This window comes from Delphinapterus leucas, chromosome 9 (genome assembly GCF_059928025.1).
Source record: "Delphinapterus leucas isolate spDelLeu-1000000601 "Yukka" chromosome 9, BTC_Dleu_Yukka2, whole genome shotgun sequence".
NCBI classification, from domain to species: domain Eukaryota; kingdom Metazoa; phylum Chordata; class Mammalia; order Artiodactyla; family Monodontidae; genus Delphinapterus; species Delphinapterus leucas.
This window is the reverse complement of record NC_143137.1, coordinates 59269498-59287117: the sequence shown is the minus strand read 5'-3', so window position 1 is coordinate 59287117 and position 17620 is coordinate 59269498. Positions and strand designations below refer to the sequence as shown.

The 17620-nt window shown below is 38.7% G+C and overlaps 1 protein-coding gene across 5 annotated transcripts in view; it reads left to right on the top strand.

Annotated features, from left to right (window-relative positions):
- Nucleotides 1–17620, top strand: part of SLC25A13 (solute carrier family 25 member 13) — a 244604-nt gene that overhangs the window by 94577 nt on the left and 132407 nt on the right. For all 5 annotated transcript variants that reach the window (XR_016394318.1, XM_022586487.2, XM_022586453.2 and 2 more), the window contains one exon: nt 16881–17020. Coding sequence is in view for 4 of the 5 variants with exons in the window: in XM_022586487.2 (XP_022442195.1) it covers nt 16881–17020 (140 nt within the window). In the remaining variant the exon portion in view is untranslated. The remainder of the gene's footprint in view (nt 1–16880; nt 17021–17620) is intronic.

Sequence of the window (17620 nt, the reverse complement as noted above, 5' to 3'; positions counted from 1 at the left end):
GCAACGAAGAGTAGTCCCCACTCGCAGCAACTAGAGAAAGCCCACGCGCAGCAACGAAGACCCAGCACAGCCAAAAATAAATAAAATAAATGAAGAAAAAAAAGAATTGCTGGGTCTTAGAAAATGTATATATTTAGCTTTCAGTAGATCTTACCAAACAGTTTTCCGAAGTGGTTGTACCAGTTTACATTCATACCATCAGTGTATGAGAGTTCTAGTTATTCTACTTCTTTGCAAACACTTGCTGTTATCAGTTACTTTCATTTTAGTGATATCTCACACTGTGACTTTAATTTGCATTTTTCTCATTACTTATGGGTTGTACAACTTTTTAAAAACTGTTTATTGACCACCTGAGTATCCTTTTTTTTTTTTTTTACTATGTGTCTATTTTCTAGATACAAGGGCTTTGTGGGTTGTATATTTCCAGATGTTTTTACTCTGTGACTTGCACTTTTACTCCACTTCATGGAGTCCTGAGGAACGTAATTTCTTAATTTTAATGTAGTACAAATTACCAGCATTTTCTTTTATCGGTAGTGCTTTTTAAAAAAAAAAATTATTTTTTTATTTTTGGCTGTGTTGGGTCTTCATTGCTGCGTGCGGGCTTTCTCTAGTTGCGGCAAGCGGGGGCTACTCTTCGTTGAGGTGCGTGGGCTTGTAGTTGAGTTGGCTTCTCTTGTTGTGGAGCACGGGCTCTAGATCGGGGACAGCAAAGTTCTTCTGTAAAGCGCCAAAGAGTAAATATTTTGGGCTTTGTGGGCCATAGGATCTCTGTCACAACTACTCAACTCTGCTATTCCTATGGGTGCATGTGGCTATGTTCCAATAAAACTTAATTTGCAAAGACAGCTGGTGGCCAGTGGAACATAGTTTGCTGACCCTTCCACCAGAGTATTAACAGGAGCATACACAAGTTGATGATAAGACTAGGGATTAAGACACTTAGTAGAATGGATAGGCTGTGGTGATATTTGGATATTTGCAATGAGCTATGAAACAAAGAAGGTTCTCTTCTTTGTGTCTAATATGGTTTGGTTAGCTTCATTGAGAAAGTGACTTTTGAACACAAATTTGAAAGAAGTCTAAGGCAATTGATCATATGGAATAAGGAAGAAGGAGGGGAAGAGACTGTCCCAGGTGAAAGGAATGGCCTTTGCCCAGGTTGGAAGACTGGAGTGTTCTTGGCACATTTGAGGAACAGCAAGGAGGACTCATGAGAATTGAGTGAGGCAGGGGGTCCTGGTAGGAGAGGAACTCAGAGAAGTAATGGATCTGATCAAGGAAGGCCCTGTAGGCCAAGGTTAGGACTTGACTTTGATGGTAAGTGAACTGGGAAACCATTGCAGGGTTTTTTGTTTCTGTTTTTTTTTAGCAGGAGATTGTCATGATCTGGTTTATATTTTAACAGCGTCATTCTGGCTGTTGGTTGAGAATAAACTATAGAAGGGCAAGAGCAGGAAGAGAGAGAACAGTTAGGAACCTATTGCAATAATTCAAATGAGGCGTCATGGTGGATTGGGTGGGAGTGAGGTTAGGGATATATTGAAGAGAGAATCAATAGGGTTCTCTGATAGGTTGGACGTGGCCTGTGAAAGAGAGAAGAGGCAAGAAAGATTCTAAACTCTTTGGCCAGATCAACTGGAAGGGTGGAGTTACCAACTGATAACTTGGAGGACTGCAGGCTTGGGGATGGTGGGGGAAAGAAGAGGAGCTCACTTTTGGATGTGTTAGTTTGATGCCTTTAGATATTTAAGTGAAGATGTCAAATAGGCACTTAGATATCTGAGTGTGGAATTTGGGAGATAGAAATTTGGTAGTTATCAGCAAATAGATAGTTTTTGAAGCCATTTAACTGGATGAGTGAGTCAGAAGAATAAGGAAAGATAGGGGTGTCTCTTGAATGCTTACTATTTTGTAGGACTGGAGATACAGCAGTGGCAAGACTAAAAAGTCCTGATCAGATGTTTTAGGGAGAGAGACAGTAAACAAATAGAACGTGACATCATACTATATATTCTCTATCTACAAGGTAAAGCAGGCTAGGTAGAGAGGAGGGATAGAAGCTATCCAAGCAGACCTGGAAGAATCTGTTCACCAAGGTGACGTGATACGGGCTGTGTATTGCAGGAGGAGATGGAGCTAGAGGGTCTGGAGGTGATGGTCACTTGAGAGGTGCTTCGACAGTCTAGGCAGGGGTAATGCAGGCCTGGACTGGACCCCACCAGGGCCATTCCAGAGGGTAAATCCTATATGACTTGGCTCCTGACGGACTGTAGTAAAAAGGAGATCAAAGGAAAGAAGAGGGACCCAGTAGTAGCTACTGAGTTTGTTCTGTTCCAGTGACATGTGGTTTTACATGATCTCTTGAGAGAAGGGATATAGCTGTCATTTTAATCTTGAAGTTTATTGATCACTTACTACTGAACTCACCCTGAGCTAAGTGCTTTATACGTAATTGATTATTTAACCCTCAGAACCTAGGAGGTCTGTACTATTATAATTCTCATTTTTCTTATGAGGAAATGGCCTTGGGGAGGTTAAGTAACTTGTCTGTGGTCCTGGAGTTGCCTGTGGTGGAGCCAAGGTAGCAGCCAGAGGACGGCCAAGCGTTACTCACTGTTCCACACTGCCTCCCTCTGGTGATGGCTGTACTCTGTGAGGACGGCCTGCCTTTGTAATCTAGATAGGTGCTGATTCATCCTTTGTGGTTTCAGTCTTTTTATCAGAGATTAGAGGGATTTAATAATTTTTCATGAAGAAGTAAAGAACAATACACGAATGAATTAAGATTTTGTTTATATGACCGTACTGGAAAGTAATTATAAGGAAGAATGTACCTGGATTAGAGTTCTCAGTACATGTAGAAATTTGCCTCGGTTACAGAGACGTCCAAGGAATTTGTTGAAATGCACTTGTTGTGAGCTTTACCCAGGAGGCTTTATCTTTTGATGTGAGCAGAATTTTGAGTGGAGGGGGAATTACAGAGTGGTGGGAGGGGAAGGAGAGTTGGCCTTTGTGCAGATTGAGGATAGTAGAGGAGACCCTTGATTGAAATGTGGGTGCTGGGAGCCAGGGCCCCATGTGATGGTGCACCCACCACAGCCCTCTAAGCAGGAGTTTTAATTTGATAGGAGAGGCAATTGGGAGTCCTGCAGGGTTGTTGAGAGGACAGGGACGGGATCCGAATGATGCTTGGAAAAGGTGGGTTTTGTTGCATTGGTTGGAGTGGGGCAAAGCCAGAGGCAGACATGTCTGTGATCCTTGTGTAAGCTTCCCATACCGCTGTGAAACAGGCAAATGGATGATCACTCCCATTTTGTGAGTGGAAGAGCTGAAAGTCAGGGTTTGAAAGGACTTACCTGCCCTCTGAGCAAGTTGGTACAGGGTGGTTTTCCAACACTTTCATTTTCCCAAGTTTCTTATTTGTTGATGCTGGGAAAGCAAAGCATTATTGTTAGGAATTTTAAGAAAGTGTGTGCGTGTATTTAGTGAAACTGTTAATCTGATATATTTAGTGCACCCACCAGTGATTGTTTTTCTCATGATGCTAATTTAACATTACTCCTATTTATGAATATTTCTTCAGTAGTTGTATCTGCAGTAGGCGCCAGTAATAGCCTAACTCAATAGTAGTGGAGGACCTGAATCTTACCTTCGTCTAGTGTAAGTCACAATTGACCTTCTGAACATTCAGAGTACGTTGTATACCAGAATACTTCCTCAAGTTGAACTATAAAATTTTTATTTGCTTAATGCCGTCACATGTTTTTCTCTTCCTTTGACTTATCTTTTTCATTACTCTTGAACAAAATGTCATGAAATGTTTTATATGCAGTTGTAAAGCTTCCATTCTTAGTATGTGAACATAAGCCCCCAGTGTCATTATCGTGGTGGTGGTGGGGGGGGTGTGTGTGTGTCCGCCTGCAATTTTTCATTGACCTTTAGCAACAGGGATTCTCAACTCTCTGGTTCTAGATAAGTGTTAGGAAGTCCATGAATGGCCACAGTTGTTAGTTGTGTTTTGTCTAAATGAGCATTTGCCTTTAGCAAGTCTGAAAGGAGTCCTGCCAAAGGGTAGGAACTGCTTTTTGAAGAGGGACAGCTGAATGAGTAGACATATATCTTATTTAATACTTTTCTAGCATTGCTGTTTAAAAACTTCAATTGTAAAATAGTCTTTGTCCTGAGCTACCCTGGGAGAGTTGGCTGCCTTGCTCCTTCAGCTCTGTCAGTTGGCCTGGAATCCAAAAGAAACGAGCACAGTATTGATTTTGTATTATAAGCTGCTGTGGCCTCTTGTCCTTTAATCTTAACTATTGAGTGATATTGTGAGCTTGGGTGCTTTAAAGTGGTGTCTCCTGTTAACGTTGTGTGAGAGAGGATTCTCCTATTAGACAGTCATAAGGCCCCAAAGTTTTAGTCTACGAAGGCTCTCAGAAGTCCTGCAGAAAATGTAAATTAACTTTGTCAAGCTATTTGAACAGAACCTACCTTTCTTTTGTATGTGAGACGTAAACAGAATCCACAGAACTAATGAAGCGATTTCTAATGTCCTTCTCTAGTTAATTCTTTGACGTGTATGTTGGTGTTTGGAGGGGCCCTTCCTGGGTTCACAGCTGGATTTTGTGCAGGAACACCTGCTGTGATGAAAGTGAATTGGAATGCTCTGGGAAAACGGACAGGCTAGATGACACAAGGAACTATGTGGAAACAACCCGCTTCAGTCATTCTGATTCAAGTTGCAGAAAATGATGAGAGCTAAAAGTACGCAGATAAGTTTTGAAGGTAGACACTCAAATTTAATAATAAATGTAAAAAACTAGAGGAATGCAGGTATTGGAGTAGAAGAGGACAAAACTTTAGCCATAATTTTTGAAAGCTCACTACGAAGAAGGTCATTTATTAATACCTTTGTAAAGACACTTGGAAAATGAAATATTCAAAACGATAACTGAGGGGAAAATGGTTCTGAGAGTCAGAAGGACCAATTATTTGAGCGAAGTTCTTTGTTAATATTCATTCTGATTTTGATGTTTCACAAAAACAACAGGTTATTTTGGTGAGAGGACATTATTGCCCGATAGTAGATTTTATTTCATATTTTGGGGGAACCCACGTATATTTTCTTAAGACACATTCCAATAGAGAATGAGAATATTGAGTAAGAGCAGTGTGAGTTTTGAGAAGAAATAACCTCAACATTGATGAGGACTGTGGTGTGCCCAGGGACCGAGTGTCTTGTATGAGATCCTAGAGACTGTGCAGAAGCTGTTCCAGTTCATTGGGTCAAAAATCTACTACTTACGAAAAGCTAAATACGGATTTGCCTGATTGACCATAATGGCTTCAATTTTGAAAGATAGTGGTATCAGAGAGCACTTCCAGTTGGTGGGATAATTTGAGAATCATCTATGCTCAAATGGCCAAAATATTGTACTTTTTGCTACTTCATCACCCCATTTTAAAAATAGGGAGCGGGGGAAAAAAGGCCTGTTGAGAAGGTGGAGGAATGTCAATTGGAGAGAAAATCACAATAACCATGTGAAGCCACTCCTTAGTGAATAACCGCCTGAAGGTTAAACGTTCTTTAGAAGACTGTCGGTATGGAGAGGTCGAATCAGGGGACGTCTGCCCCTGTGTGTGTGTGTGTGTGTGTGTGTGTGTGTTTAAGATGAAGGGAGAAGAGAACTTGTGAATAGGAAAGAAGGTGAAGAAGGTGTGGAGAACAGAAAGCTAACGGTAAATCCTAAAACTTGGAGCACTGGGAAAATTTGACTATTTTAAACTGTACTGCTCACTTAAAAATAGTAAAATTATACCATTATTCTTTCAGTATAAGAGGAGATAAAAATATAGTTTTTCTAAATTGGAAAATTTGCTGTAATCTTGCTGCTAATGACTGATTTCTTCCAACAGTTGCAAGGCTGTTTTTGCTCTGATAGGTTGATAAAGGAAACAAAATCAAGAATGTATTGGAAGTTCTCAGAGAAAATTACAGTTTAGGTATATGTTGGGGGTGGATAGTTAGACATTTTAATTGAAATAAAACAGTTTTATACTAATAAGGGATCACTGTGGGTGTACATTTGTAGTACATTTGCTCTTGAGCATTTAAGTAGGGTTAAATGTATGTTAATGCTTTTGCAAGAAAATTATTTTTGATAACATCCGTCTAAGGAAACTAGCTTAGGAAATTGGTGTTTTAAACAATAGAGATATTATACTTGCATTTAGGGAATGAATTAGGATTCTTTGTACTGCTTTAAAATTTTCAACGAGTTGGAGTCTTTTGGTGTGTTCCTCTCTAGTGGTAAGGAAAGTTAACAATAATTAACATAACAGACGATTAAAGCAAGCTTACACATCTGCACAGTGACCGCAGTCTGCTGTATACCTCCAAACACCATTTTAACTGACCCACTTTTTTTGTTTGTTTGTTTTGTTTTGTTTTTTTGCGGTACGCGGGCCTCTCACTGCCGTGGCCTCTCCCGTTGCGGAGCACAGGCTCCGGACGCGCAGGCTCAGCGGCCATGGCTCACGGGCCCAGCCGCTCCGCGGCATGTGGGATCTTCCCAGACCGGGGCACGAACCCACGTCCCCTGCATCGGCAGGCGGTCTCTCAACCACTGCGCCACCAGGGAAGCCCTGACCTACTTTTGATTTTATGAAAGACTGCTAATGATTTATTCTGTCCAATTGAAAATAACTTTTTTCTGGCAGATAGATTGAAAACATCTCAGTTGGCCTCTCTTGCTGTTTGATTTAGATAGTGCCTGTGATAGAAGATTAATATCGAATGCTAAGTAGCTGCCAGCCTGTAACATTTTTCATTGTTAACCAGCATTCACTATGATGACTTACATAGTGAATTAATCTTGAGGATTTATAGATCCATTAGGCTTTAGAATAGGAAGGATTCTTATCAATAAGGCAGAGCACGAGTTCTCGCTGTAATAACGTGGGGGGGTGCTCATGACAACTAAAGGCTCCCTGGCTCCATCGCAAATCTGCTGAATCAGAGTATTTGGGCGTGGGGCTTGGGAATGTGTTTTGAACAAGCTCTCCAAGGGAACGCGTTTCACACTGCAGCTGAACAACGGCTGGTGTCATTTATGGCTTTACTTCATGGATGTGGAAACAGGCACAGAGAGGGGATGGTGACTGGTATCGTAGGGACCACAACTTTGTCTTCCAGCACTACTAGATGGGTGATATTCTGTTGTAGAATGCCACGTGACCTCATATCAGGGTAGTCCCATCCCTCTCTACGTACAGAACTGGAAGAGGTTTAAGTTAGCCCTAATTTCTACATGTACCAACACCATATATGACTTCTAAATAATATTCAGCTCAGCTTGACTGTGTGTGTGTGTACGCAAGCGCTGTGTCTGCCTGTGTGCTCAGTTTTTGAAAGATACTTATCACCACTGTACCCGCATGTTCAGAATGATAGTAATAATAATACAAAGTTTACAGGGGCTTATAGAGATCTCAATTTAATGAGAAGAGCTGAGTGTGTGAAGTACTTATTCTGTACTTACTCTGTTTTAATGGCACCCATTTTCCCCCTAGAACTTCCTTGAGCAAGTCTGAATTGTAGCCAGAATACTTCTTTCCTCTTCAGACCCTTAACTGTGATTAATAGAAAAAGGCACTTGTCAAAAGGGTTTGAAATGGCAAACCTTGATATTGGCCCATGTGGCAGTAGAGATAGGTCTGTATCCACTTACTCCATTATGCTGTTTAACTTCCGAATTCAACAATTTGTCTCGTGCTCCCTGCTTAAAAGACGATGGCCGTATAAGCTGTTGTTAACCATATCAGCAGGGTGAAATATTATTTCCCTTCGAACGAAACCACAACTTTCTTTGAGGATTTAGCGCACATTAGAAAAAGCACCCCAGTGAAGCTGCTGAGACATAAAGGGCACTGTTCAGCAACTCTCCCTTTGCCTCTGAGAGGGATGGATTACTTTCGGGTTTAACTGAAACATCCTTTTTGTGTTTATTGTATTAATGAAATTTTTAGGACCCATGAGAGAGAGATTGTGGTTCAGTGTTTGAAATAATGTAGCTTGATGAACCTTTTTTATTTTAATGGGAAACTTGTTTTCCTTGATTTGCAGCTTCAAAGAGTGAATCTTTTGGAAATTAAAGTGCATTAACTTAGTTATTCTGTATGGAAACAAAAACATAGAAAGTAAAAATTTGCATAAGTGAAGACCTCGATGATTTCAGATTATAGTGTGGTAGAGGTTAAGGAATAAGAGGCCATGGAATTTGTAAAAACAAATTCAGTCTAACCACTTAATGGCATGTGCAAGTAATTTGCCAATTAAATATTTCTAGTATCTGAAAGATCTTCAAAGTGAAGAGTGGTGGTTCTTAATCTTTCTTAATTTCATACTTTCAGAAACATAATGGAAAATTACTTAGTTTTTTTTATCACTTTTCATTCAAAATTTTAATATATGAGCTAAAAGAGGATGATTTTAAATATTTGAGGAAAATTATTGCAGAAAATTATTGCCTGGTGTTTCTTTTTGTTTTTGTATCTTTTGTAAATATTTGGTGCCCAGATAACAATCTTCATTATAATTAAGACTTTAGATTTTGGAATTTTACCATTTTAATGGTCACCTGCTATGTTTAGAACATTGTACGGGGCACACTTGGCTACAACCCTCGAGTTATTTTACTCCCATTTTACACATTGAGAGAATGGAGTCAGAGTAAGTAATTTGCCTAATTTCACTCATTAGTAGGAAGCAGATTTGAGGGTTCCAGGTTTTTTTTTTTAAACACAGCTTTATTTAGATATAATGCACCCATTTAAAGTGTATGATGCAATGTTTTTTCGTCTGTTCACATATTTGTGTAACCATCATCAGTTTTAGAATATTTTCATCACCCCAACAAGAAACCCCGTACCTTAGCAATCCTCACTCCCCAATCCCATTTTCCCCTAGCCCCTCCAGTCCTAAGCAACCACTAATCTACTTTCTGTCTCTCTGGATTTGCCTATTCTGGACATTTCAAATACATGGAATCTACAACATGTGGTCTTTCATGACTAGCTTCTTAGTATAATGTTTTCAAGGCTCATCCATGTTGTAGCATGTAATAGTACTGTATTCCTTTTATTGAGGATGTCACATTGTTATAGATATACCACATATTGTTTATCCATCCTTCAGTTAATGGATATTCCGGTTGTTTCCACTTTTTGGCTATTGTGAATAATGCTGCTATGAACATTTGTGTACAAGTTTTTATGTGAACATATGTCTTCATTTCTCTTGGATATATACCTAGGAGCGGAATTGCTGGGTCACATGGTAACTATGTTTAACTTTTTGAAGAACTACCAAACTCTTTCAAAGTGACTGTGCCATTTTTACATTCCCACAAGCAGTGTATGAGGGTTTCAGATTTCTTCACATCCTCACCAACACTTGCTTCTTGTGGGGGTAAAGTGGTATCTCATTGTGATATCTCGTTTGATTTACATTTCCTTAAAGGCTAATGATTGGAACATCTTGTCATGTGCTTATTGGCCATTTTGTCTTTGGAAAAATGTCTGTTCAAATCCTTTGCCCATTTTAAAAATTAGATGAATTGTCTTTTTATTATTGAGTTGCAAGAGTTCTTTATATATTCTAGAGTTCTTTATCAGATATGTGATTTGCAAAACTTTTCTCCCATTCTGTAGTCTGTCTTTTCACTTTGTCGATGGTATCCTTTGGAGTACAAAAGTTTTCAATTTTGAAGATGTCCAATTTATATATTATTGTCCTCGGTTGCTTGTGTTTTTGGGGTTTTTTTGGGTTTTTTTTGTTTTTGCGGTACGCGGGCCTCTCACTGTTGTGGCCTTTCCCGTTGCGGAGCACAGGCTCCGGATGCGCAGGCTCAGCGGCCATGGTTCACGGGCCCAGCCGCTCTGCAGCATGTGGGATCTTCCCGGACCAGGGCATGAACCCACCTCCCCTGCATCGACAGGTGGACTCTCAACCACTGTGCCACCAGGGAAGCCCCTGCTTGTGTTTTTGATACTATATCTAAGAAACTATTTTCCAATCCAGAGTCGTAAAGATTTATGCCTACATTTTCGTTTAAAAGCTTCACAGTTTTAGCTCTTATATTTAGATCTTTGCTCCATTTTTAAGTTAGTTTTTGTATATGGTGTGAGGTTGGCTCCCACCTTACTTCTTTTGCATGGTTGTCCCAGCACCATTTGTTGAAAAGACTAATCTTTCCTTATTGAATTGTCACCCTTGTTGAAAATTAACTGACCATAAATGTAAGGGTTTATTTCTTGACTCTCAGTTCTATTCCATTTGTCTTATATGTCTATCTTTATGCCAGTACCACACAGTCTTGATTACTGTAGCTTTGAGGTAAATTTGAAATACAACTTTTTTCTTCTTTCTCAAGATTGGTTTGGTTATTCTGGGTCCCTAGAATTTCCATATGAATTTTAACGTCTGCTTGTCAATTTCTGCAAAGACACCAGCTGGAATTTTGATAGGGATTACACTGGATCTGTGTATCATTTTGGGGAGTATTACCATCTTAACAGTATTAAGACCTCCCATCTATGAACATGGAATGTCTTTGCATTTATTTAGATCATCTTTAATTTCTTTCAACAGTGTTTTATAGTTTTTAGAGTACAGGTTTTGCATGTCTTTTGTTAAATTTTTTCCTAAGTATTTTATTCTTTTTGAGGCTATTGTAAATTGAATTGCTTTCTTAATTTCATTTTTGGGTTGCTTACTTCTAGTGTATAGAGATACAGTTGATTTTTGTATATTGATCTTGTATCCTTCAACAGTGCTGGACTTAGTAGTTCTAATGGTTTTTACGTGGATTCCTTAGGACCTTGAATACACGAGATCATGTCATCTATGACCCAGCTTTTAAAAATCACAACTCTTTCCACTACAACCATACTGTGTAGCCTGGGAAACTTATTGGGGGAAATCAGTTGAGTTTTTGAGGTTATATTTAGGTAAGAAACGATTACCACTTTGTAATTATCTTTTTATAATCTTAAAAAAAAAGTGCAGCAGACTTTCAGGCTAGAAACATTTGTGGAGAAAGCAAAGTCCCCAAAAATAAACCCAAAGGCTCTTTGAGCTTATTTGGTGAAGTCTTGCTTTAAATACTATCACCATTATTTGGTGATATTATGGGAACTATAGACCTTCCAAACATAGTTTGTTTGGCACATATTGAAATAACAATGATTATACTTTGAGATAAGCACTCTAATTTGTTTTTACTTTCAGGAGGAGTGGCTGAGCTAAGAAAACTATGATTTTAAATACCCAAAATATATATCTAGTGCTTCATTTATATTTCATTGCTAATTCAGTTTTGCTTCTTTGCCTACATGACCTCAACCTGGGGGTAAGATTTTAAGACCTTGTGCTTTAGAGTAGGAGAGACCTTCTAATTTTTTTAAGTTAAGTTAGTAATCTGCCAAGTGATGCTTATTTGAAAGCCATCAGCAGGTGCGTTATGAATTATAGTCGTATTTATTTGTTTATTAATTTGTTTATTTCACGGAACCAAGGGACCAAAAAGCATAAAACATTTTTCTCTTTCCTCTCCAGGACTGCAAGTTAGGAAGTTAGGTTTGAAAAGCTCAGGGAATGGTAAAGATTTAGTGATAGGATGACCCTAAGATGGGCTCCTAGAGTCTTTTATGGTAAAGCTCGTGGAATTTTCCATGAAAGTGAGAGTACAGAGCAGTTTTGAAAATCACTTTGGTTTTTAGTTTCTGATTTTCCAACTATATGATGGAAGGAGTACTCTTTTTTTTTTTTTTTGGAAGGAGTACTCTTACCTCTCATTGTCTCACCAAGGCATGGATAAATCTTAAAACAATCAAATGTTAAGTGAGAAAGCTATTTGAGCCTTCTAAAAGGAGAAGAGAATATTAACCTGAGATGATATTACAGTGTCTTCCAAAGTGAGGGGGGAAATTCCAGAACCCATTGTGACTATTGGGCTTAGAGATGTTTGTTTTCATGAATGTACAGGAAAATGTTGAGGCCAAGCATTTCAGAAAATCAGTGCCCCCGAATGACTTCTTGTAGCAGGATGAAGTATTCAGACTTAAGAATCTATAAAATATTTTCAGAGAAAAAAATGTGAGATTTCCAGAGTGACAAAATTTAATATTTTAATTTCTTAAAAGAGTTGATTAGCCTTGAAAATGACTATAGAAATATTGGTAGTTTTCCTCTTTATCAGTAATAATGCTCATATCATTTGGTTTGTCCAGTTAGAATGACTTGGTATTCTTACGATATTTGAGTATACAAGCCTCTGTTAGGTAAGTTAAGAGAGTGAAAAATAAATTTTGTAGAGATTGTATCAAGTGGTAAAAAACTCCAGGTCTTATTTTTCTGCAGAATTCCATGACCAGCTGTTCTTCCCGTAGCAACCTTTTCTTCACCACAAATGTAGCATCAAGTCCTTAGGGTTTGAAAATAATATTTGCTGCTGGCAGGTGATGCCAACATCTGTAAGTGCCTAGACCAGGATCTGTCCTGTCTCAGTGGCTTTGGTCCAATATGTTTTGATTGGACCCTTAATTCACTTCAAAAGAAATGAACCCTTCTTCATGCTGTTGCTCTTTACTGAAAAACTCCCTCACAGGTTCATCTGAATAAATCCTCCACAGCCTTTAGGACCCAGATCAAGTTTTACCTTCTCCAGAAAGCTTTTTTTTCTCCCACTGTTGTAAATGCATCCTTCCTTAAACTTGTGTTTCCTTGCCAAGAGGAACTGTTGCTGTTTAGCACTTAATCCAGTATACTGTTTGGATGTGTTGTTTAGTTGTTTCTTGTGGATTAGACTTGGATTCAGCACCGTGTCTTCTCCTGCCCTCCTACTTCCCGCAGGACCTAATACAGTGCTCCCAGCTGTGCTGGCTAACTAAGGACCGACATTCTTACAGTGGCCAGTGTGTTAGAACAGCTGAGAACTGAAAATGGACCTCATTCTCAGGGTTGTGTAGTTTGTAAACTGTCCAACTCCAAGGAGCACTGGTCACATAGGCCATGAAGTGAATGTCAGTCACTGGATTGTACAACTTGCATGTCCCCTTGGGTCTACAAGTGGCCTGTGTGTACACTTACTGCATGACATTAGGTCTTCTGGAGAATCTTTCCTACCTCCTTCCTTTCATATTTTTTTGTCCGTTTCAGTGGGGAGTTTAAAAACCCTTCTATAAATCTTTAGAACAACGTTTTTCAAAATGAGGTTCTGGACCCTTGAATTAGGAAAACCCAGGAGGCTAATTAAAATGCAGGTTCTTTAGTTCACTTGAATCAGCCTAGGCCTGGGGCTGGAGACATTAATAAGGAAGACTGACAATTCTTTGCACTTCACTAAAATCTTAGGAAATGATTGTTGAAATGGCTTTTCAGTAGGGTGGAAACTGTAGTGCCTCAAAGGGTTAATACCACTGTCCTTAACCTGTTGCACTATTGTAAACCTTTTCTTCCTCATTTAAGTTCAACCACAACTTAGTGAATAGTTGCTCTATGCCCACCATTGTGCAGGCACAAGGGGAGAAGCAGATGTTAAAAATATGGCCTTTGTTCTGAAGGTGCTAATAATCTATGTAGAAAGACCTATCTGCATACCTATACAATACTATATAGAGATATCTTTTTAAAAACACATCAGTAGTTCAGGTCTGTAGGATTGACAGTTTGTAGAGTTGAAACATGTTTTAGAGATCACATATAGCTCTATACTTCAGGGGGACTAAATTTCAATACTTCAGGCAGGCATTTGCATAAGAGAGACAAGCTCTCATGGAATAGTGGAGAAAGCTCTAGACTTAAGGTTCAGAGTTCACAGTTTTGAATTAAAGTCAGAGCTCTGGTAAGCAGTGAATGATAGTTAATTATAGGAAAAATAAGATTGTTGGTTAGAGTCAGTCACATTTTAAATTCATTTACTAAGTTTTGAGTAACCTAAATTTATTATATATATTTATAGTTTTATACCATATAAATATTAAAATGGATAATAAATGCCTTAGCTTTATATGCCAATATTGGGTTAATACCTTCTGTTACTTTTCTTTGTATTAATACATGTAATTTGCATATATTTAGCCTAAAACACATTTTTACTACATTTAATTGATTTAAATATCCAGCTGACACACCCTTTTTATAACATGCCTGCTTTTGTAAATGTCTCTCATCTTGCTTACGGTGGTAGCAGGAGATACACGGAGGGTCTTCTTGGATAACTTCCTCGTCACTGCTGTGGGAGTTCCTGTTGCTCATTGTAATAGTTTGCTGCGGTTGCCATAACAAAGTGCCACAGAGTGGGTGGCTTAAACGACAGAAATGAATTTTCTTACAGTTCCGGAAGCGAGAAGTCCAAGATCAAGGTGTTGGCAGGATTGGTGTCTTTTGAGGCCTCTCTCCTTGGCTTGTAAATGACAGTCTTCTCCTTGTGTCTTCACATGGTCTTCCTCTGTGCCTGTTCGTATCGTAATCTACTTTTCTTATAAGCATGGCAGTCATATGACATTAGGCCACCCCCCCTGCAACGACCTCATTTTAACTTATCTCTTTGAAGAACTTGTCTCCAAAATATAGTCATATTTAAAGTCCTAGGGGCTATGGCTTCAACATACAAACGCAACACAGCACGTAGATCTCATGTCCTGTCACCTCTGAAGTCTTCTATTACAACATACCAAACTTTCATCATGAACTTCCGTCTTTCCAGCTCTACCACTAACTTCATCAAGATTTCCAGTGTTGGACTTTTGTTCTCCAGAGTCATCATTTCTTTATGACTTTTACTTAACCTTCCATCCACCCATGTCTCCAATATTGGGTTAACACCTTCTGTTACTGTCTATAGGATGTTGAAGGAGAGGTCAAGAAAAGGAAGGACCTCGTTTTTGACAGCTATCCCATGATTATTGCATTGAAAGGTTATTTTACCAGAATGCTGGGCAGAGAGGAATCTTTATTTCAGCAGCTTGGCAGAAAAATGGCCACCAAGTCATTTTTGTTTGTATATTTCTCTAAAATTTTATTATAGTATATAAACATTTTTTATAGAGTAAAAAATTGTGTTTTTTTTTTCTTTTGGTCACATCTTTGTCATTTGAACATCGTTTCTCATTAGATCATTTATTGGTCTTGATTAGAAGATTGATTAGAAGATTGTGGGCCTTCCTTGAATCTATCCTGGGCCTGCTTCATACAGAGGCATAGAAATTTAGAATGGGAAAGGAGCTACAGATTATCTAGGTTAATATCTATTCTATCACATATAGCCACTAGAATAATACCTAGCACATGGTAAGTGCCTAAGAAATTTTAGCTACTATTAGTAGTAGAATTTAAACCCAAGTAATTTGACTTTCAGTTCGGTAATTCCTTCTCAGAGGTTTTAGAGCCAAAAAGAAACTTGCTGAGTCTCCTCCTACTTAGTTCATTTCATTCATCACTCCCCACTCAGATCCTCAATTCTTGATTCACTTCATTTTTCTTATGTCCTTTCTCTCTTTTTTTCTCTTTTTTCCTAAAAGTGGAGAAGACAGAATAAATTCAAAGAAATTGAGGGTTATGCTTAAAAACTTCTTATTTTATTGTCCTTATCAGGGCCAGCCTGAGGTTTTCTGCCATCTTTTATAAAATTTATGCCTGGCATAATTCTGATTTTTTACTGCGTTCTTCGTGCAGATACACACCCAATCTTATACTGATGGCAGCACTACTGTTTCTTCATGGCAAGACTTAAAATTTCTGGAAACTTTAAAAGCATGGAATAAAAACTTGTGAGTGTAAGGGTGGATGAAAGTAGGAAATTTGGGGGAAACAGTGGAAACACGTGCCAAGGTTTTGGGCACCCTTTAGAGAATTAAAGAATTTACCTCTTTTTTTAAATAGTTGCAAAGGGAAAAAAACAAGGTAGCAGGCACAGTTTGCTCATAAAAGCGAGCAGGGTTGGTAGGTATATTTAAAGATGTGAAGGCCAGGACAAATTCATTAATGTAATTTGTGTCCCTTTACCCTCCAAGCATACACTCATGTTGGGAGGCGGAGAGACTAGTAAATAAAAACGTGAAGCTTTAGAAAAGTAAGGTTTTTCATATTGTTGTTTTCTGTTCTCTGTCAGTCCTCTTACAGTTTTGTGGTAGAGGATAAAAAGAGGGGAAGAATCAATACTACAGTACATTTGGTAGCCCATCTTAAAATGGGATTATTTGGACCATTTGAGAACTTCTGTCAAGCCAGAGTGTGCAGGAGAAAGTTAAAGGATGGGGCTGTTGGCTGTTCTTCCCGTTACCTTTAAGTGTGGCCTGACGAACAGTGAAACTTTTTACAGCTTAAATAGAGTCTTAGTGCTGTTGAATATATGCTTCAAGATTTATATCTAACTGATTTCTAAATCCTCAAAAACATTTTAATAGCTTGTTAAAGAGGACTATATTTAAGACTTGTGTAGTGTTCTATGTGTTTATGTATATGTGTGTTTCCTGCCGCTAAAGATTGAATTATATCCCCTGTGCCTAGAAAATAATATTTGTTGAAACAAAACAGATGACGATATGAGATTTAGCTTATTACTTTGGTTTGCAACTGCCTTTTAGGGCTTTTTGTGTGTGTATGACTTCTTGATTTTTTCCTTTTATTGGATGGCGTTATTAACTTTGACTTCATGAGACTCCCAGTTCTATTTCTGCCATGATTTTATAATCTGTGTTTTTTAAGTTGAGTTACTTTTTATACAAAGAAAGTAGCAATATCCATTTAATAACAGGTTTTATAAGGAAGAACCCAATTTGCTTTGTTTTAATCAACCTTTCTTTTCTCTTTTCAGAGGACGTTAAGCAAGTTTTTGGACAGACCACAATTCATCAACATATTCCATTTAACTGGGATTCAGAATTTGTGCAACTACACTTTGGAAAAGAAAGAAAAAGACACCTGACATATGCGGAATTCACTCAGTTTTTACTGGTGGGTCTAGCCCTTATAAAAAGTTAAAAAGAGTGAATAAGTAAAACTAGGATCGTGATGCACATTTGCCAACCCTGGCCAAACCATCCTATTTGGAAGTATTTGTTTATTAGTATGTAGAAACTATAGGATTAAATAGACTCTTACAGAGTCTGCAGAACCCCTTCCTGCTTAAATGGAATACACATTGAGGACCAGGGAGAGGGAGAGGGAGACGGAGAGACGGAGAGACGGAGAGACAGAGAGACGGAGAGGAAGAGATGGAGCGAGAGATGGACTGCTTGGGCCTTGGGGTATTTAAAGCTTTTCAGGCACTTCTGTTGTGTTGCCACGTTAGAGGATCACTGTTCAGAGCACTAGCTGTCCGTATCCGGGGTTCAGCTCTGTGGGAGTTGCCTACATCTCTGGGACGCCCCTGGCCCAGTCCCTCCTGACTTCCTCTCTTCACTCCCTGCTTCGTGATAATTTCACTAGGCCACTGATGATACTAACAGAAGGCTAGTAACAAAATATGATCACAGTTTAGTTTTCCTCCTGAAGCATAATTTTAAGACTGTGTTGATTCGGATATTGTTTAGTCACTAGAGATCAATATCTAGA